Consider the following 20,552-nt stretch of genomic DNA (forward strand, 5'->3'; position numbering starts at 1 on the left):
CGTGAAGAGAGCCCTAGTCTCCAACCTTGCTTAAGCCCAAGCCTTTGCTGTCACACTGACCACAAGGACAGACGGATCTCTCAACAAATTTCAGCACCTGCCAGACAGAAGCCTTATGCAACCAGACTAGAGCTGGTCAGGAATTTTTCAGTGAAACGTTTCTTCATCATGGAATGCCGGTTTCTCAAACCCAAAACGTTTCCTGTGGCAGAGATGGTTTCAAGAGAACTTTAGTCAGAAAGCTCCCTCTGGTCCAGAATGGGATTCCGGCTCCAAACACCCCCCGTGTCCACGCAGCCCCATGGTTATGGCGCTCACCTGGGATGTAGGAGAAGAGGGGAGAATCACATTTAGAAAACCTGACCTACGGGGAAAGGTTAAAAAGTTTGGGCATGTTCAGTGTTGAGAAAAGACGACTGAGCAGAGACCTAATAACAGTCTTCAAAGACATGAAGGGCTGTGATCACTTGTTCTCCGTGTCCACTGAAGGTAGGACAAATAGTAATGGGCTTAATCCGCAGCAAGGGAGATATAGGTTAGATATTAGGGGTACAAGCGTAGTTAAGCTCTAGAAGAGGTGACCATGGAAGGCTGTGGGATCCCCATCACTGGAGGTTTTCAAGAACAGGTTGGACAAACACCTGTCAGGGACGGTCTAGGTTTTCTTGATCGTACCTCAGCGCGGGGCCTGGGCTTGGTGACTTCTCAAGGACACTTCCAGCCCCATGCTTCTAGGATTCATGTGACCTAGAATTAGGTTTCCCACATCCCAGCGGGGGGCCCGACCCCCCCTATTTCAGGAGGGGGAGCTGTCTGGTTTGTCATGGGAAACATCGAAAGCTTACGGGGTTCGTCCCTATGCCAAAGCAGGTATCCTTTGAAACGGCGTAAATCCTCGTGGCTGGGAAAGCCGTTTCCTGCCCAGCTCAAAACCAAGGCCCAGAGGTACATGCACCACATTGTCCGCCGGGCGCCCCAGCTGAACCACATGCGACCGGCCGACAAAGCTCGAGAGAACACAGTACCCGTCGGGCTCCAATGTGCACCTCCTTTTTATTCCTGCGCCTCCGGATGCCACAATATATACAGACGGTTTTATTTATACATGTAATAATGTACAGAATTAGATTTATATATATATATATATATTCATATATTCACACACAGACACTCACGCCCCCTTCGGAAGGGATGCGCCCAAGAGCTCAGCAAACCTCCTCAGCCCGCAGGGAGGGTGCTGCTCCCGACGCATCCCGGAACGGTAAAAGAATCCCCCAGAAAACGAGCTGGTTTCTCAAGAAAAATAATAGTACATTTGAAACAAGTCTTTAAAAAAGGGAGAGTGAGGAGGGGTGTTCATTTGTTTGGTAAGTGGAAGAGGCTGCCCCCCTCCCGAGCAGCGGGCAAGTCGTTCCCTAGGTCGGCCTGGGATGGTAGCAGATACAATCCCAGCATTCCCTGGTGCAGGCCGCTCCACATGGGGCTTGGCATGAGTCCGGAGCCAGAGTTAGCCACCCTACGTGGTGCGCTGTGGGTAGCAGCTGCCGTCGACGCTATAGCATCAAAGGGACCTGCCATATGAGAAGAGTGCTGTCCGTCTCGCTGCAGGCTGGCAGCTTGCTGCTGGGATTGAAATTCCGATAGCCCCGCCCGCCGGAGATGATGGCCACTGAGGAGATCTCCTTGCGGTGAGTGTCCCGGGCGCACGGCCTGCTCCGCACCCAGACGTCCGGGTCGTCGGCCATTTCGTAGATGGAGCCGTCCTCCTCGCTGTGCTCCAGGGCGGTCCCGCCTGGCGCCGGAGGGGCCTCTTTCACCGAGAGCAGCTGCCCGGGCAGGTGGGAAGTGGAGTGGAGACGGTACTGCAAGAGGATCCCCTTCTTCCTCATCTCCCTGGCCGGGGGCTTGTCGAGGGCAGATGGCTCTGGAGACGGGCCGTCCGGCTTCTCCTCCTGGCCGCCTTCCTCCTCCTTGTCGTTCTTCAGCACGTCCGGGGCCAGGGTGCTGACGGCCACGGCCAGGAATTCCACGGGGCCGCAGTGGCCGTTCAGAGAGACCATGCCTTTGCCTGGGAGAGGAGCGGGGAGGAGAGCGAGGTTTTATTAACAGCAAACGCTTCAGAAAACAAATCAAGTTCACGCCTCATAAATATTGCAAGGCTCGTCTGCCGAGTCCCGGCGGCTCCCGGCTGCCTCGATAACTAGAGCACGTTATTCTGAGATGCACAGACGGGCCCTGAGCTCGCTGCTCCTCACCATTAACCCTGTGCCGGCCAGGAGAGCAGGGGCCAGCGTGCTCAGCCCTCCATGCCGTGCATGAGCTGCATAGCAGGCCCAACGGCCCAGATCCTCCTAATTTCCACTATGCCACACCCAGCCTTTCCCATCTGAGCCAATGGCTCCCCATTCCAGCTATGGTCCCAAGTCCCCTCCCACTTGTGGCCCCTGGAGCTCCCTGTTCCCTGACTACATGCTGTGCCCCCTGCCCTCCCACACGGCGACTCAAGCTTCCTATTAACGGGGGGGATTCTGGGAAATCCCAGCGGCCGGCCCTGAACAGGAAGCGCAGCCCACCCGCTGTGGTCGTGACGGAGACAGTTCTGACCCAGCGACGGTGACGCGTCCTCTCTCGGGGATCAGATGGTGCCCAAGCTGTTTGCTGACATTTAGCAGCACCTGCTAGAGCGGGGGTGGAGGGGGAGAGATAGAGGGGAAATACAGAGTGTTTCCAGCCCTGGTACCCACAGCTCCACCAGGGCAGCCCAGTCCTGACCTCGAACTCATCCCTGGAGTTACCATGCCCTCTCCTTCCCCAAGTGCAGCGAAGCATGACCCTGGCTTCCAACGGCTGAGCCAGGGAGCATGGGGCTGCTGCCTGAGATAGGACCCGGGGGGGGGGGGTTCATTTTGGCCTTTTGCCCCACGTGGCCCATGCTGGAAGGGACTGGGAGGTACGACGCACATTTGGGTCTCCTCCATGAGCACCCAAGGGTGGGCGACAGGGCAACAGATCTCCACGGTCCCATTCAGCTTGTCCGGGGCTCAGCCCAGGGAGGGAGCGTGCCCATGACCACAAAGCAACGCCCCAGGACACGGGGCGCCCGGTGGCCGTAAGAGGGCACAGAAATGCACTGCCGCACCCATGTGCCGGGGGGGGCGGGGGGGGTTATGCAAACACATGGATAAATAGGAGACATTCCAGAAGAACCAGCGCTTAGGGCTTCCAGTCCCGAGACCCATGCCAGTGGCAACGCTTCCAGCAGAACAGCGCCCTCTAGCAGCGCATCAGGGCAGCGATTTCCCGCTGGCGCAGAGCGCAGCTCGAGGCACCGGCGCCACCTATGGCAGGGCCGGGGCTTTTCTGGGAGGCGTCCCACCCCAGCACCAAGCCGGCCACGCTAAAGCCCACTGAGCTGCGAGATCCCGGCGTGCGCTGGCAGAGGGGGCGGAAACACACTCCGGGGCTAGCGAAGCAAGCTGACAAACCAGACGTGCCAGCCCAGAGCCCGCAGCGCGACAGGCTGGATTTCCAGGGCTGCGTTTGGTCTCGGCTGGGATCTGTGAAGGAATCCAAGGGAGAGACGTGCCCAAATGCCACGGCGATGCCATGGGACTTCAAGGGCCATGGTCCCTTTGCTTCATTTGCAAATCCCAGTTAGCGTTTTGCTGGCCCTGCGAAGGAGCCAAACGCAACGTCTCTGCAGCCCCCCAGCGATTCGCCACCCGTCCCCCGGGTGCTGCTTAACCCTAGCTCGGCGGGAGTCCACCAGCACCACCGCAGAGCTGACGAGCTCCCTCTTGGCCCAGCTGAGAACCTCCTGCTCTGCCCAACTCCCAGGGGCAAGACGGACCAGAGGAGCAGACTCACCGGTGATTTTGGGGATGCCTTCCAGCCTAGGCACAGGCAGTAACACGATGATGCCCTGGTCCGTACCAACCCACAGGAGCCCCTGGCAGATCAGCAGGCTGGTGACACGGACGTTCTTCTGGCCTGTGGGGGTAGAAAAGGGAGTGAATGCTGGAGGACGGTGGGGGAAGCAGAGCACTGCCTGCGCCCACCCAGCGCCCTGGCCCAGCAACGGCTCTGCCGAACAGCTGGGGCTAGGAGACAACAGAACGCAGGACGTGGCGAGGGCCCCGGTGCCAGGGCTGGCAACCTCCTGGCACAGCTTGGAAGGCGCGATTCCAGAGCCATGTTTTACATTCTGAATGCATGAGTGCCTCTCCTTTGCAAGAACAGAATACCCTGTTGTTTCTAGGCACGGACAATGAGACGGATAATTCGCTGCCATGAATTAACATGTTTTTGATGTCAGTCCAGATTAGCTCTTCCCGCATGAGCAGTGCTGCGCTGTCTTTTCACTTTAGCGGCAACGTTCGGGAGAACAAGGACGGGGGAGCGGGCGGCTCAGTGCGGATGCCTGTCTCCTCTCTCCAGTGCTGACACAGCTGAGGAAGAACCGGGGGCTGGAGCCGGGCGCGGGGGGGAGAGGAGGCCCTAGCAGAAAGAGGAGCAGGTGGCAGGACGAGGCTCCATAGGGGAACCCAAAAACGGAGGAAGATTTCTCCACCCCACCCTATGCCATCACTGCACGGAGGGGCAGGGTGGGGGTGCAGGGCTGGCTCATATCACACATGTGGGGGGCAGGGCTCTGGCAAGCCACCCCACAGGGCAGGACGAATGACGAGTGGGATGTTTACTGCAGTGCTGGGATGCACAAGCCAACCAGGGTCCCTGTGCTTGTGACGGAGAGTCCCCTGGGGAAATACGACATGCCCCCCTTTATCTCAGCCCAGGATGGGGTGCCTCACAGGAATCCTCACTCTGCTGCCTGTCTCACTACCCCCGCTCCACTCCAGGGCTGGGGGAGGAGGTTGCAGGCTGCGTCTTGGGTCTTGCAGGAGCGGGTAGCAGGCAGCTGAGTGGTAGCGTGGGGGGGAAGGGGGGCATAAGAACGGCCATACTGGGTCAGACCAACGGTCCATTTAGCTCAATATCTTGTCGTCTGGCAGTGACCATTGCCAGGTGCTTCAGAGGGAATGAACAGAACAGGGCAATTGTGTGATCCATCCACTCCCAGCTTCTGGCAAACAGAGGCGTAGGATTGCCCGGATCGTGGGGTTGCAGCCCTGCCCATCTTGGCTAAACACCACTGGTGGCCCTATCCTCCCTGTACTTATCTAGTTCTTTTCTGAACCCAGCTCTAGTTCTGGCCTTCACCACATCCCCTGGCAAGGAGTTCCACAGGCTGACTGTGCGTTGCGTGAAGAAGAACTTCCTTTCGTTTGTTTTAAACCTGCTGCCTCGCAATTTCATGGAGTGACCCCTAGTTCTCGTGTTATGAGAAGGGGTAAATCATCCTTCCTCATTCACTTCCTCCACCCCATTCACAACTTTACTGCCCCCCGGCTCTTTTCCAAGCTGAAGAGTCCCCGTCTTTTTAATCTCGTCTCAGCTGGAAGCTGTTCCAGACCCGTAATCATTTCTGGTGTCCTCCTCTGCACCTTTTCCAGTGCTGATGTATCTTTTTTGAGATGGGGCGACCAGAACTGCCCGCAGTATTCAACGGATGGGTATAGCATGGATTTATATGGAGGCATTATGATATTTTCTGTCTTATTACCTATCCCTTTCCTCATGGTTCTTTACATTGTTCGCTTTTTTGCCTGCTGCTGCACATTAAGTGGATGTTTTCAGAGAACTATCCACAATGACTCCACCATCTTTTTCTTGAATGGTAATTCAACACTGAATTTCATCTGCCATTTTGGTGCCGAGTCACCCAGTTTTGTGAGATGCCTTTGTGATTCCTCGCAGTCAGTTTTGGTCTTAACTATCTTGAGTAATTTTGTATCATCTGCAAACTTAGCCACCTCACTGCTTCCCGCTTTTTCCAGATCATTTGTGAATATGCTGGACAGCACCGGTCCCAGTACAGATCCCTGGGGATCTCCTCTCTCCAGCCTGAAAACTGATAATTTATTCCTACCCTTCGTTTCCTGTCTTAACCTTTCACCGATCCATGACTGGTTAAGACACTGCTTGGTTTGCTTAAGAGCCTTTGGCGAGGGACCTTGTCAGAGGCTTTCTGAAAGTCCACGTTCATTATGTCCACTGGATCCCCCTTGTCCACATGCATGGGAGGGGAGGTGGGACTGGCCATGAAGCAGAGGGGTGCTATTATCCCAGCCGAGCAAAACAGCTGCTTTGTATCTCAATGCTCCCCACCCCCCACAATTAGTGCGGCCGCAAGGCTGCCAGCTGACACCCTGCCCTGTCCCCAGTGGGGACGGCTCCCACCAGAGATAAGAATGCGGGACGGAGGGAGGGAGAAGGGTTATGGGTGCTACCCGATGTCTTTCTCCTCCCCCCCGCCCATGCCACTGCTACCGCTGCTCCCCACACAGCCTGGCCGGTGCGCCACTCGCAGGATGCGCTGCTGTCACCGGGCCGCCTGAGCGGGGATCCAGCCTCCAGCACCCTTGTGCGAGATTAGCCTGGAGCCGGGAGCTGACTGCTAGAACCAGGGGCATTGGCTGACTGGCAGAGGATAAGCACGGCCACAAAGGAGTCCCGAGCCCTGGGTGGAGCCTGCCTCTTCAGACCCGAGCTGGAGCCGATGCTTTGTCAGTAGTTCGTGTCTGTTTGCCCCGGAAGGAAGCATGGAGCAGACAAAGGATCGTGACCCCCCCACGGCTCCACACCAGGGGCCCTGCATGGCTGGAATGGGGAAGAGGCTTTGGGAGAAATGAATTAACCATGGCCAGTAACCAGCACGTGCAAACAATACAGGACAGGGCACGGCCTGGAGCAACAGACGAGCACTGGCCGTGACCAGTGTGGGGCAGACACGGGGTGGCAGAGGGGCTCTGAGACAGGCCCTCTAGATGGACATCCACAACTACATCATCTCTGGTTGAAAATCAGCTACCGGCTTCCTGCAACCAGGGAGCAACGTGTACCCGGGTTCTACCCTCGGCTCTGCCACTTGAGCTGGCCAGGGGACAGTGTCCTCTCCGGGACCCTCTCCCCTGGGTGCCAGAGAGAGGGCGACCCCCGCCCCCGTCACCGTGAACAGAGGGGGCAGCAGAGAGGAGCAGGCACCTCACCCCCCCACACACACACACACACCCACACCCTTTACAAAAGGCACAAGCAGAAGGGGGCAGGAAGAGAAGCCCTCCCAGGTACAAGGCGGCGCAGGGTTGGAGCAGTGTCCAGGGGGATTAACACTGTCTGTAGCTAAATAAGAGCTAACCCCTCATGCGGCCAGACCCCACTGACACCTCCCACCCTGGGGGTCCCCCTGGCACGGCTACACCAGGGAGGACCCCCCCCCAGTATGCACTGGGCACAGGAGCACCAGCAAGGGGGTTAGGAAGGAGCAAGCAGCCCCACCGAACCGCAGAGCGGGAGAGCGCCAGAGCAGGACAGGTGGCCACCCCCCATTCCCAAGCACCGCAGGAGAAGGGCAGCTGCTCCAACACACACCCCCAGCAGCCGCCTCCTCCAGCTGCGCATCCTGCCCTCCCCGACCCCGGCTCAGGGCTGACGGCTCGGCCCCCTGCCTCGCGGGAACCGTTCTCAGGACACATTTGCGCCGGCGGTTGTCCACCTTGCCCTGCTCCCTGCCTCCTGCTAAGCTCCCACCATGGCCAATCCACGACCGGCCCCCTCCCCACCCCGTCTAGGAGCTAGTTCGCAATTAAAACGCATCACCTCAACGAACAGTAAAAAAACCCCAAACACGAAACAAGGAGTGCCAGCAGGAGGAGGCTTAAGACCTGTGTTGTGAGCTCCCCTGACCCCCAGTGTCCCCTGGCCCCCTTTGTTCATCTGGGGTATTTAGACTGTAAGCTCCCTGGGGCAAAGGCAGCCAAGCGAGGCCACTGTTCTGGTCAGGGGTATGATTTTTCTTTGTCACGGAAATAGTTCTACCAGAAGAAACAGTTACGTACCAGGACCAACCCGAGCGTGGACATAGTTACAGTGCCATAGTGGTGACGGTGTGGCCCAGTGGCTACAGCCCTGGACTAGGCCTCAGATCTAGTCCTGGCTCTGCCACTGGCCTGAGCAACTCACTCCTCCCCCCCCAGCCTCAGTTTCCCCATCTGTAAAATGGAGATAATGGTACTGACCTGGGGCTTTGAGGTCTGCTGATGAGCAGCGCTATATGAGAGCCAGGGATTAGTAGTAAACGGTTACATCTTATTCCCCCCTTCCTGTTTGGGAATTAGCAATATCGGTATAATTGTGTCCACACTGGGGATGGAACTGCTTGAACTATACTGGTATAGTTTATAAAGGTTCCACTTGCTCGTGCAGACAAGGCCTCGGCATCTAGGCTGTACCTAGGACAACGGAGCCCCGACCTCCGGTGAGACCTCTTGGCACCACCGTTACGCCAATAAGATCCTTAACTCCTCAGGGCTCTTTTGCAGCTGGGCCTCCCCGCCCACTCCAAGAAAGGAAAAGCAAGACATCAAAAAAAAAAAAAAAAAGTGTAAGATTTCTAATGGCAAATAAATATTTTATCACCGCGACGTAACACTGCGGCGTTGGATTCACCGAAGCAATATATCTGCTGAGCTACAACGCGAGAAAGCCGGGGCTCTCCACGAAGACTTTATTAATGACCTGTCTGGTTAAAAAAGGATGAGGGAGCTTAAGTTCAAAAACGCATTAATGCCAAAACACTCACTCTCCCAGGAAGAAAAGGAAGTGATCAATTTTTTTTAATCATGCCCTAAAAAAAACAAACCCCAAAACAAAAACCCCAGCCACTTACACAACTACTGCCTTTATTACTAATTAAACAATTACTCCTGTTCATCGCTGCAGTGAGGGGGGGGGCGACGGCCCTTCAAAGCGGAGAGTGGGGGAGCGACACATTTCAGAATTCTTCCCAGCTGCCTTCCCTGCTCTTAAAGGGGCGTTGGCGCTTTGGGTGAAACGAGCGATGGGGACGGAGCAGAATCTCAACACGCCCTTTGATGTTTGGGTCGGCGCCCGAAATCTGGGGCTCCAGCCCGTTTCTGAAGGCGAGCCTCAGGCCTGGTCCTCGCTGGTGGGACTGCCCTGATTTCAGCCAGGGGCGAAGCTGCGTCAGGGCACTTCTAGACAATCGACCGAGGGTGTGTCTGCAGGACAATCCCAGGCCGTGACTGCAGCTCCAGTAGGCACACCCAAGCTAGCTTTAATCTAGCTAGCTCTGGCCCTGGAGGTGTGCTGAGGCTGGATGAGCCCAGCTGGAGCCCTGCGTAATCACTCCTTTGGCTGCAGCACTGCTGCTCTGGTATCCCGGCCAGCTCGATTCGAACTCGTGGGTCCGTCTGCTCGAGGGGCAACCACAGCCCACGACTCCAGTTCAGAAGTTCCCAGAGCTGGAGCAGTGCAAGACAGCAGCTTCGAGCAGTTTTACCCTCTCTGCACTAAGCATCTGCATTAGTGCCATGGTGCCGGGGGCTGGAAACTGGGCAAACCCCCCATGTAGGAAAGGCCTTAAAAGCCAGCTTTGATTCTATTTTCGGATTTTCTATAGCCGCAGTATCTGAGCACTGGAGGCTCAATCCACGAGAACTATTAAATCAGAAGCTGCCCCTCGTTAGTCTCAGCAGAGGCCAAGGGATGAATGGGGCATAAACCTCTCATCCTTCCAGGAGCTCAAGTCCTTTCAGGTCAGAACGGGCAGGTTAGCAGGGCAGCCTGCGGGGGGAAGGGGAGGGCATGACCTATCGCTATTCTGTGGATAAATACAGAACTTCGCTCTCAGGGGGTTGAGAGCTCAAAATAGCCTCAATCCCCCAGACTGCATTTCTCATCCTTGCAGCCTACTAAAAGAAACCCGTTAGCACTGAAAAGCATTCGCATGACAACAGGATCTTTGTTTCCACCGAGTTCACCAGCTCTTGACTTCTCATCGGCCCATTAGCCGTGGTTCGTTTTTGCGAAATCGCAATCGGTTGCCTTGAAAACAACCAACAGCACAAACGTACGTTTGCAATTCGGAGAGGGGTGGGAGACAACGGGAAGAATTGGCAGATGAGCTGGTGAGAAGCGAGAGATCCTGTTCTACGCGGACGACCCTGGTAATAAGACAATGGCAAACGGATGAGAATGCAGAAGAGGTGATCTCTGGGGAGCGCTTTCTCTGGGAGGGATCAGTAAAGGATTTTAAGATCTAATGCAGGGGTAGGCAATCTAAGGCACAGGTGCCGAAGGCGGCACACGAGCTGGTTTTCAGTGGCACTCGCACTGCCTGGGTCCTGGCCACCGGTCCGGGGGGCTCTGCATTTTAATTTAATTTTAAATGAAGCTTCTTAAACGTTTTAAAAACCTTATTTACTTTACATACAACAATAGTTTAGTTCTATATTATAGACTTATAGAAAGAGACCTTCTAAAAACGTTAAAATGTATGACTGGTACACGAAACCTTAAATTAGAGTGAATAAATGAAGACTCGGCACTCCACTTCTGAAAGGTTGCCGACCCCTGATCTAATGCCTTGTCTAGATTAGGGAAACTTGCAGTGATGTTAACTACAGCAGTGTGCAAACGTCTAATGGGTGCCCACTGCAGTAGTGCAAAAATGTGACAGGCCCTGGTGCAAATTCCAGTTTGCAGCAGCGTAGGGTGTCTGCACTAGAGGTTTCCACCAGTGCAACTGTATCGATGTTATGACACTGGTGCAATTTTCCCAGGCAGCCAAGTACTACGACTTTGTCTGTGGCTTTTTAAACAGTGCATGAGAATTGTGCGCTCACAAAAGATGCCAGTCTGACAACCAAAGAGACTCGAGTTCTGAATGTAACCACAGAGGAGGGACCAGATAAACTTTCCCCCCGGCTGCCCTCTCAATGTGCCTCACTCCTGACATGGGGGCGGGGGGGGGGACCAGCCCTCTCTTGGGATGAGGAGGGAGCTCAGTGGACGACTGTGCACAACTTGACTTCTCTGCAGAGGCTGCCAAGAAGTGAGGGCGGTTCCACCGGGACCCAGACACAGTCTGAAAATCATTTCCCTCTGCGCTGAACAGCCTTCCGCAGGGCAGGCGTTTGGCACCACCAGCGTCTTCATCCATTTTAAATGTGACCGAGTGAAGTAATTAGGCCACATTGATGCTGACAACAACAGAGCGTTTAACAAAGCCGAAACAAACGAAGCTATGCTTGTCATACCACCTCCCTCCTCCACAGACCTCAAAGCACTTGACAAAGGTGGAGAAGGACCACGAGTCCTATTTTTAAACTGGGGAAACGGAGGCACGGGAAACGTTCCCTAAACACTCAAGGTCACACCGTAAATAAATGGCCGAGCTGGGACATGGAACCTGAATCGGACTGAAGCCGCACTGCTGTGCAGCATCTGCTCCGCAGAGTCACTAACGCTGCAAGGAATGCAGAGTTTGAGTGCAGCAGACGGGTGGTGCTTTGCAATGGAGCTTTTCCTGGAACGCAAGGTTGGGGCCGCTGGACCAGGGAAAACCAAGGGCAGCTGAACAGTGACACACACATACACACACACACCCCGACCAGCGGGCACTGGCACTGCAGCTCTCCAACAGCCTCCTGCAAATCCGTAGCCTCACACCAGCTCTGAAGGGGTGGCAAATAAGTACCATTCCCATTTTAGAACAGGAGAACCCAAGGCCGGGTGTTTGAGTGACCCACTCCAAGCCACAGAGGGAGAAATGTCAGAGCTAGGGTCAGTGCCCGTTTCCAGCCTCCCAGTTCTGTGCTTCCACCACACAGCTACCCGTCTGCATCAGTCAGGACAGGCATTTGGGACCATCTTGCCTTCTACCGGCTAGAGGACTTGCCAAGAATCCCAACGCTGCCGTGGGCTTGGGGGGGAAATGGTCCCGAGTCCCCCTCTCTGGTTAGCTGCTGACCCCGGCTCTAGGGAGAGGGTACAGTGACAGGTTGCTCCCGCACAGACGTGCTGGTGGCGGGACAGGGACCAGAGACAGAACAACCCCCTCCCCGAGGGAAGGCAGACGAGGTCCGGGCAGCTGCACCACTCAAAGGATCGCTCCGGTCATTTTAATCTGGGGGGACCAGGCCCCTTTTCAGACAGTCCCTTGCTAGGGTGCAGTCCTGGCCCTTTAAGAGTCATCCTAGAGCATCCACCCTGCAGGCAGCTCCCTGAGTTGCTGTTTGAAAGGTAAGATGAGAGACGGGCAAGAGGAAATTTAAAGGGCCAGACCTGTCGTTTTACCGCAGTCTCCTCCTCCCCTCCCCGCAATGCTTTGCAAGGGTGAGCATGGGCAACAAGGATCCCCCCATCTCCTACACCCCAATTTCCCCCTCCCCTCTCCGTTCACCCTTCCCACTCCGCCCTCCAGCAAAGCAGGCTATAAATACTCTGCAGGCATCCAGCGCTGGCTGAGGAGGAGGCAGAGGAGGACAACCACCGTAGGTGTCAGTCCAGAAAGGGGCCTCATCTGTCAGGCCGCTGGTAAAGCGGGGAACAGCTTTTCGAATCACCAACTACGAATCCCGGCCAAACGCGCGGCAAGAAAGATGCTTCCTCTTAGCAGCAGCATATGCAGGCATCAGACAAAGGCCGTTTCCCACAGCAGCAGTCACAGCCCATCTGGCTCCATTCGCCGAGCCATTAGCTGAAGTTCTGCAGCGTGTCCGGCCCACACGCTTCTTTAAATGATAAACACGGCCCCTTCCCAGCACTGCTTCGGGGCTCAGGCAGGGCTCGGGACAGAGATGCTGCCGAACGGCTTTTCCCCCTGAATGCAGGGGGTTGTTTATTTCAAGGGGTGAATGTTCCCCCATTCTCCCCAGGGAGGGTGGGTTTGGCCCAGCTGCCGTGCGCGTCCTGCACGAAGGGGATGCTCGCAAAGGTTATGGGAGCAGGGTCGGAAGAGGTCGCTTCTCTGCAGATCTTCACCCCCTGCCACGAGAAGCCACCGATCTGCTGATCCTCATGCAAAAACTGCCTCATTCCCAACACACGTCCTGGTGACAGCATGGGTGGGATGCGGAGGCGGAGAAGGCAAACTCCTCTCCAGCCTGCAGCTACACTGGTAAGATAACCTGGCCCCGTGCCCCACTGCCGGCCCCGCTGGAGGGGTTTGACTCAGTCAGCGTCTGGCCATCTGTACAAAGCAGTGTTCATTCAAGCACAGCAGCTAGCCCACCTGTCCAGTTAATCCACACAGGGGAAGGATCAGGGGCATGCGCAAGGGGTGGGGGGAAGCAGAGGCATCAGTGGGAGCACAGAACTCCTCCGGGGCCAGGGCACGGACAGCGAGCTCCTCTGGCGAGAGACGACAGCTCCACCAGCCCCGGGGTGAACCAGCTTCTCCAACCGTGCAGGGGGCACAGGAAATGCCTCTCCAAAAGCAGCCAAATTTTGATTCCTGTGGGCCTCCCCCAGACAGGATGGAGGGGAGTTTGGAATGGGAACCGACCATGTGGACAAAGGGAAGTGGAGAGGAGGCGTAGAGCAGAAAGGGTCTACAAGGCAACAAACTGGCGTGTGCGCACCACTGCTCCCTAGTGGTTAGTATCAAAACTGCTCAACTGTGGGTCATAAGCCCCTACACAGCTAACGAGAGGATCAGGGTTCAGGGATCAGGCAACAACCGTGAAGTTCCTGTTGGGCCCTGGGTTCCTGGCAATAAACAAGGGAGGGGAAGGAGAATCTGAAGCCGAGAGAAAAATCCAGCCAGCCTGCTCAGAACAGCGCCTCCTGCTGCTCATAGGCAGGAAGTGCTCTCTCCAGAGAGACAATGGATGTCTTGGGAGTGGCATCAACACCGCAGAATCTCTACTCCCCTGATCAGGGCAGAGGAGAACACGGTCTTGGCACTAATGGTCTCAGGCTGATTTTCTTTGCTGGTTCGTGGGGAGGAAGAACGGGTCTTTCCTCAAAGATTGGTTTTGCAGACCTCAGCAAACTCGCCTCCTCCCCGCGGTATCTCCCCGCAGTCACGCCCACTCCGCAGCTACAACGAAGCCAGGCCCGACCCCGGCCACCGGACACCACGGGTGCTAAAGCACCTCCCTCACCCCAGACACAAGGGCCCCTTCCATGCAGACCCATAGCCTGCACGCTGGGATGAAGAGGCTGGAGGTGGTCACCAAACCCACACCTCCCGAGAACAGCTGGCTCCTGGCCGCCTGGACCCTGCCAGCAATTCTTACTGTCACAGCACGTCACCAAGACGACATCCAGCCTCCCTGTTTCCCTAGGGTCAAGCTCTTTCCATGGAGATGCTCCCCCACTCCTCACGGCCTCTCTACCACCCCAAGCATGTAGGGAGCAGCCTTCCCCACATACCCACCAGCCCTGGGACTGATCCTCTGTGGGCTGCCCCCTAACAAGCAGCCCAGCCCTCCCCCGCTCCCCTACCTGGCAGGACGAAGGTGGTCCGCGTTGCTATGTTAATCTCCTGCAGATGCTCCAGGGTCTCGGTGTGAAAGAGGCGAATGGAGGACCCCGAGGAGAAGGCCATCCAGACGCCGCTGCCCGCCTTGATCATGTGCGTCACACTGGCTTCCTCTTCCGGGTGGGCCTCAAAGGTTTGCTGCAGGGAGAGGACGAAAAGAGGAGGGTTGAGAGGGGGCGTCGCCGCAGAGCACGTTACCGGGGGGCAGGCGCTGAAGGGCCCATAATGGAGCTCCGGCACCAAAGCTGGATGTGGCGTCTACCTCAATGGTCCCCTAGGGCAGCAGGGGCTCGGAGCAGTCATGGAAGTTGGGCTGTCCCAGCTCCTGCCTCTTGGGGAGCACCAAAGTGTCACAGGGGCCGCTCTGCGCAGGCCTCTCCATGCGGAGTCTGGCCCGGCCGGCTCTAAAGACGGAAGGTGCTTTGAGATCTGCTGAAGGGAAGTGCTAAGTAAGAGCTCGGGATTATTATTCATTGGCGGTGGGGCGTGTCCCATATGCCTGCAAAGCAAGGGGGACACAGCAATAGTGGATCCCCAAATTACAGATAGGATCAATCCCACCTGGTCCCCCATGGGGCAGGGGAAGGAATGGCTAGTTGCTACAGGCATGGGAGCGGAGACCAGTCAGTGTGACCAGCGGACAGCAGACCTAAGAGAGAGGCCCCGGGGTGCAGCAGAAGCACTTCAGAGCGGGGGAATGGTCTGGGCTGGTTTCTAATTAGCCAGGACTTGATTTTAACCACCCCCCCACTCACAGTGCATGCAGGCAGCGCTGTTCCCTGCAGTGCCCGGAGGGCGCAGGAATTCACAGCCTCTGCTCCCATCTTCCTGCGACGCGACCCTAGCAGAACCGCCCCGTGAGTGCAAGCGAAACGGTGCCCCTTCCGCCAGCGCCCCCCATTCCGCACGGCTGCCGGCCACACGCACAACCACGACCAAGCAGCCCCGCCTGGCCTGCTGCCCATCCTAGAGACGGCCCCTGCGCCCAACTCCGGGAGCCAACACTCCTGCACTTGGGGGAGGGGAACGGAAAAGAAAACCTCGGCCTCAATTTTGCAAATGGCCCCTACCAGTGTAACGGGCACAAACCAGAGTCTCCCATTCGCACACCCTGAACTTGTTGCAGAGGCTTCGGAGGTGGAGGCGCTACCTGCCTGGTTAACCTGGTTCACTTTGGATGTTGCAATAGGAGCGGTTCAGAGCTCTTCCACCCCTGCCCTGAATCCACGCCACGCGAGAGGCCCCATTACTCGCTAGGACTGCCTCCCACCCTGAGCCGCCGGCATCCTGCTGGGACCAGCGTCCCCAAGAACAACGGGCTAGAGACGTCCCTGTCCGTTCCCAATGCCAGGTGCCCCAGAGGGAATGAACAGACCAGGAATAATCGAGCGATCCATCCCGTCACCCAATCCCAGCTTCTGGCAAACAGAGGTGAAGGACACCATCCCTGCCCATCCTGGCTAATAGCCAGTGATGTAGTTATATCAACCTAATTTCCTAGCGTAGGCCAGGCCTGAGGTCGTGTGGAGAGCCACTGAATGGACACGAGAATGGGACAGTCAGGAGATGGGGCCTAGATCCGAAAAATTGGGTTGAGCATTTTTACACCAGTGCAGAGTGACTGCACTAGGGCTAGAGGTTTGCACTGGTGTAACTACGCCGGTGCAAACACGCCCAGTGCAGGCAAGTTATTCATTCTTCTTCCCTGCCTTTGCGCAGACTTTCTCCAAGCACAGGGAATAGCTTGTTAGCCTGGGCTTCCTCTAGTGACCAGCTCTGCAGCTGCAGAAATGGGCCATGGGGTCACCTAGTGAGACCCTCATCTTACAGCCCACTTCCCGCTGCAATCATCCTCCGCACGGGCAGCTGGTCTGTCGAGTGGCACTGACGCTAGCTGCGACCTCCCCAGTTACCACTAAGGGAGAGAGATGGTGCCGGGAGGGAAACACCAGTAGCAAGATGGTGATGCTGCTTTAGCACCTACCATCTGACTCACCTGAGGTTCCATTCAACCGCCCCTAGGTACCCAAGTTAATTCCACGCTGGGGCATTTCCAGCAGCCAAGGAAGCTGCTTTCTCAGCATCACCCCCCTGTCCTAGATGGAAACTATGAGCAAAGATCGGCTCATATTCCCCCCTCCTCCCCACACCGGAGGCCTGAATAGCTTCGACCCAGCCCAGCTTGAGAGGCAACAGCAGCAACAATCGCAGCCCAGACCCTGGCTGTCAGATTTCAATTAAAATAAAGATTCAGTGCAGGAAATGGATTCGTGTTACAATTCCGGAGAAACAAGTCTAGCTGGGACCCATCTGGGCTCTTTTAAAAGACATCAGCAGAGCTACTGAACCTTACAATGCTTTAAAAACAACTCTGCCCCCCAGCTGCAGGCCTTCACAACTGATGTTCGATAAGAACATAAGTTACTGACCATCATGGTTTAAGTTACTCTCCCTCACCCCCTCCCCTGGCCTGGGTCCCCCCGAACCCGCTCCTTCTTCTATTACAGTAGAGAAGGGAACGCCCTTGCTTGCGAGAGGATGCTGCCTCCCGGAGGACAGGGGCTTGGAGAAGACGAGGCGAATCGGATTCACCTCCAAGAAGATAAATATTCCAGTGAACGAGAAACAGGGCCGAGCAGTGTCCCGAGTGGGTTCTAAAGCAGCACCCGGTGGAATTAGGAAGGAGAGAGCGCTGCGGCGACGAGGACAGGCTAACGGAAACAAACTCAGGGAGACCGTTTAATAGGTTCCAGTGGGACCCGGAGCTAGAGAAAGGACAGATTCAAGCGCTCTCAAGCCTGGCATCCCAACGGTGCAGGCTGTCAGCTTGCTAGGAAGTTCACAGGTTACCCCAATTTGCTTGCTTGGAACGAGCTACGCTCTTTTTTGAAATGCGCCCATCACAACAGCGGCTGTCCAGCAGGTGACGAGGTCGCTGCCTCTCTTTTTTCTAAGCTTTCTGATTTAGAACCTCCACACTGGACCACTGGGGTTTTAGGATCCAGTGCCCCAAACCCAAGAGAGTCAGCCAGCAGGATTTTGCCTCTCCGAAGTCAGCAAAGATGCCTGCAGCACCTTCCTCCAGCGCTTCAGGTCTGCCCCATTTAGTATATCTGCACTTGGTGCCGGGAGTGCGATGCCCAGCTCTCACTGAGCTAGCGTGCTAAAAACAGCGTCTAGCCGCAGCAGAGCGAGCAACAGGAGAGGCTGAGTACACACCCACGAGACGCTAGCCGGGGCAGCTGGCCAGTCCCGCAGCTCACGCTGCTGCAGCTACGTTCTATTGTTAGCGCGCGAGCTTGCTGCTCAGAGCCAGCATGGGTAAGCTCCCGCCAGCTCCAAGCATAGACAAACCCCGCGTCCTTTCCGGGGGACTATCGGTAGGGACCGCACTTCACCGACACAAGCGGCTCACCACCAACACCCCTTCGCAGGGAAGCCACTGCCCATTCCGCCAACCTCCTGACAATTTCTCTGATCAGCCCCGAAGAGATCTGCCGTTCCGATTTCAGTGCTGTGCTGGTGTCTTGCTGTCTAAGGGTTTTATACTGCTGTCCATTACCCCAGCCTCCGAGTGCCTTCAGCATAAAATCCACAGCAACAGTGGATTTTATGCCCCTGGTGGATTTCACGGACTCATAAAAACTGCATCCCCTCCATTCCCAACTAGTGTAGCTCACCCGTGCCCATATCCTTCCTGTACTCTGCATACAAGCACTCAGCCGCCTTTAGTCTAACCTGGCAGGAGTGCAACGCAGGGAAGGGGTGGGAATGATTTTGTCTAGAACAAACACGGACTCATTTCCAGGCCTGGTGGCAATTGATTTACACAGGGTCTTCACGACAAAGAGCTCAACTCCGAGGTTAGGTTTACAGCACAGCTTGCAAGATTCTGCTCTGCAGGGAACGGTGGGTTTGTCTAGGCTGGGATACTCCTCTCTCCCCCCGCCCGGCACCAAGTCTCAGAGCCCGGGTCAGCTGACTCTGGCTTGGGGCTAAAAATAGCAGTGTAGATGTCTGTGCTGGATCCTGGGTTCTGAGCCCCTGCGAGCCTGAATGTCTCCACTGCAATTTTCTAGCTCCATGGCCCAAGACAGGTGACTGAGGCCGGCCTCGGCTGTGCTGCACGTCTTCTACAGCAGTATAGACACTGGAGTCAGGACTCCTGGGTTCTGTCCTTGGCACTGGGCAGAGTGAGGTCTAGAGATTAGAGCGAGGACTCTTCCATACTCTTCCTGGCTTTGGAAAGGAATTTGAGTTGTTTAAAAAGACGGCCTGGAGTGAGTTCTTCCAGGAAGTCAAAGTAGATGCTCACAATGATTGCACAAAAATAAGCTACGAATCAGAAAGGGCAAAACAATCTCAAAAGCATGTGTCTGAGCGACCATTCTGAGCAGGAATACGGCAACAGGCACTGCAGAGCTTTCAGTGCCGTTAGCGCGCGGCAAGCTAGTAGGCTGTAGGTTTATACCATGGCTGGCCGTGCAGACAAACCCTTAGATGCTTAGGAGCTTACCACTCATTGACGCTTCCACGCCGAAGTACCCCAGCCACTTCTGAAAGGGAGAATTAGGTGCTTCTAAAACTTTTCCCCCAAACCTGCCACTCAGTTGGGATAAAGCTGCTATTTTTGCAGAAACACTTCCCATGGCACATTCCAACACGCAGAGCTCACCTCCAATAACTGAAAACAGCAGCGTTCCAACTCACCTAAAAAAAACCACGGCCCCAGGCAGTGAAAAATCAGGGCATGAAATAAACCTGAAGTTTACACGCTGTCTCTTTGAGTTATGGGAGGTCAAAGGAAGGTAGAACAATTTTCAAAAGCCACCAGCTTTCCAGCGTCAGAACGCAGCTGGCTCGTCCCCTCCATCTCAAACGCCTCAGAGAAGCTGTTTTGCTCAAGTGTGGAGAACACAGGGATCTTTAATGTACAAAGGACCTTTGTTAGCCCCCAAAATTGGGATAATGGCTGGGGATGTAGGGAAGAGCGCAACTGTGCAAGTCAGGCTTAGAAGAGAAGCATCACAATTATTTGTGTTGCAGTTAGAAGCTCCAGTCAGGGCCCAGTTGCGCTAGACACTGCACAGATATGAGAAGAAAGATGGTCCCATCCCACACACCCCCAACACACACAGAGCTCACGGTCTAAGATGCGGGCTCCACCCACGCCAGAAGGTTTCTAGGAGAACGTGGATTCCATGTGGAAAATGTCACCTCTTTACCCTGGAGATGGCAAAGAGTAGGGTGAAAGATTAGAGGGGACTAGCTCGGGAGTTTTGCAAGACAGTGATGACTTCAGATGGCCCCGCTCAGAAAGCAGATATGCGCCACTGCTAAGTCCAAGTGCACCGTTTGATAAAGACAGGCACCACCATGTTAGGATGCATGAGCCATTGGGATCTCCTGACTGCCACACCTGACCGAGACAACGCAGCCTATAACCCAGAGCCATTAGCGGCTTGTCCTGTTCCCCATGAAGCCAACAGCAAGACGGCCAATGCTCTAAATGAGATGCTGTCCCTTTCCCACACATCAGAGGAGCTGGAATCCACCTTCCACCCACCCCGCAAGTCAGGTGAGAGCGTTTAGGTTCCACCTTCCGCCTGCCCTCAAGTAGCAGATATCTATTCTCCACCAATGGGGCCATCTGCATCCCAGACGGAATCCGGGGACCTTCCCCCTCCGCCATGGCCTTTGAAGTCCTGTGTCAGAGCCTCTGAGAAGAGCTAGACAGGTGCCTCTTAATGTAGCTTCTAAATCAACTACTCAGCATCACTGAGACATGCTGGTCCCCTCCCAGCACTCAACACCTCCCACCATCAGGCTGGTTGAGAGCGAGAGAAGGCTGGTCTTAAAGTAGGTATCACCCCTTGCCACCAAGCCATAAGCTTGTTCCCCACCCCAAATGAAGCAGCTTAATGAGAACCACGCTGACAAACTCCATCGAGACAGTAACGCCGGGTAACCGGGTGTTACCATCCTCTTGTCAGGTCTCAGAAGGCACTTGACCACCGTCTTTTCGAGGTGAGTGGTTGTTCTTAAAATCCAGAGACTATGGATTGTCCCGGGAGCAACAAAGCTGTCCCAATGCAGCTAGCAGCCAGCCTGGGTTTCATTCTCATCAAAACCCACCACCACC

At 55.7% G+C, this 20,552-nt stretch overlaps 1 protein-coding gene across 4 annotated transcripts in view; it reads right to left on the reverse strand.

Annotated features, from left to right (window-relative positions):
* Positions 1 to 1,034: 1,034 nt before the first annotated feature.
* The window catches only part of ARHGEF10L (Rho guanine nucleotide exchange factor 10 like), a 154,388-nt gene continuing 134,870 nt past the window's right edge, over positions 1,035 to 20,552 (reverse strand). For all 4 annotated transcript variants that reach the window (XM_044996110.1, XM_044996112.1, XM_044996111.1 and 1 more), the window contains 3 exons: positions 14,374 to 14,548; positions 3,868 to 3,990; positions 1,035 to 2,068 (listed from right to left, as the gene is read on the reverse strand). In XM_044996110.1, coding sequence (XP_044852045.1) covers positions 1,554 to 2,068; positions 3,868 to 3,990; positions 14,374 to 14,548 — 813 coding nt within the window. In that variant the 3' untranslated portion in view covers positions 1,035 to 1,553. The remainder of the gene's footprint in view (positions 2,069 to 3,867; positions 3,991 to 14,373; positions 14,549 to 20,552) is intronic.

The sequence above is a fragment of the Mauremys mutica genome, chromosome 21 (genome assembly GCF_020497125.1).
Source record: "Mauremys mutica isolate MM-2020 ecotype Southern chromosome 21, ASM2049712v1, whole genome shotgun sequence".
Classification (NCBI taxonomy): Eukaryota; Metazoa; Chordata; order Testudines; family Geoemydidae; genus Mauremys; species Mauremys mutica.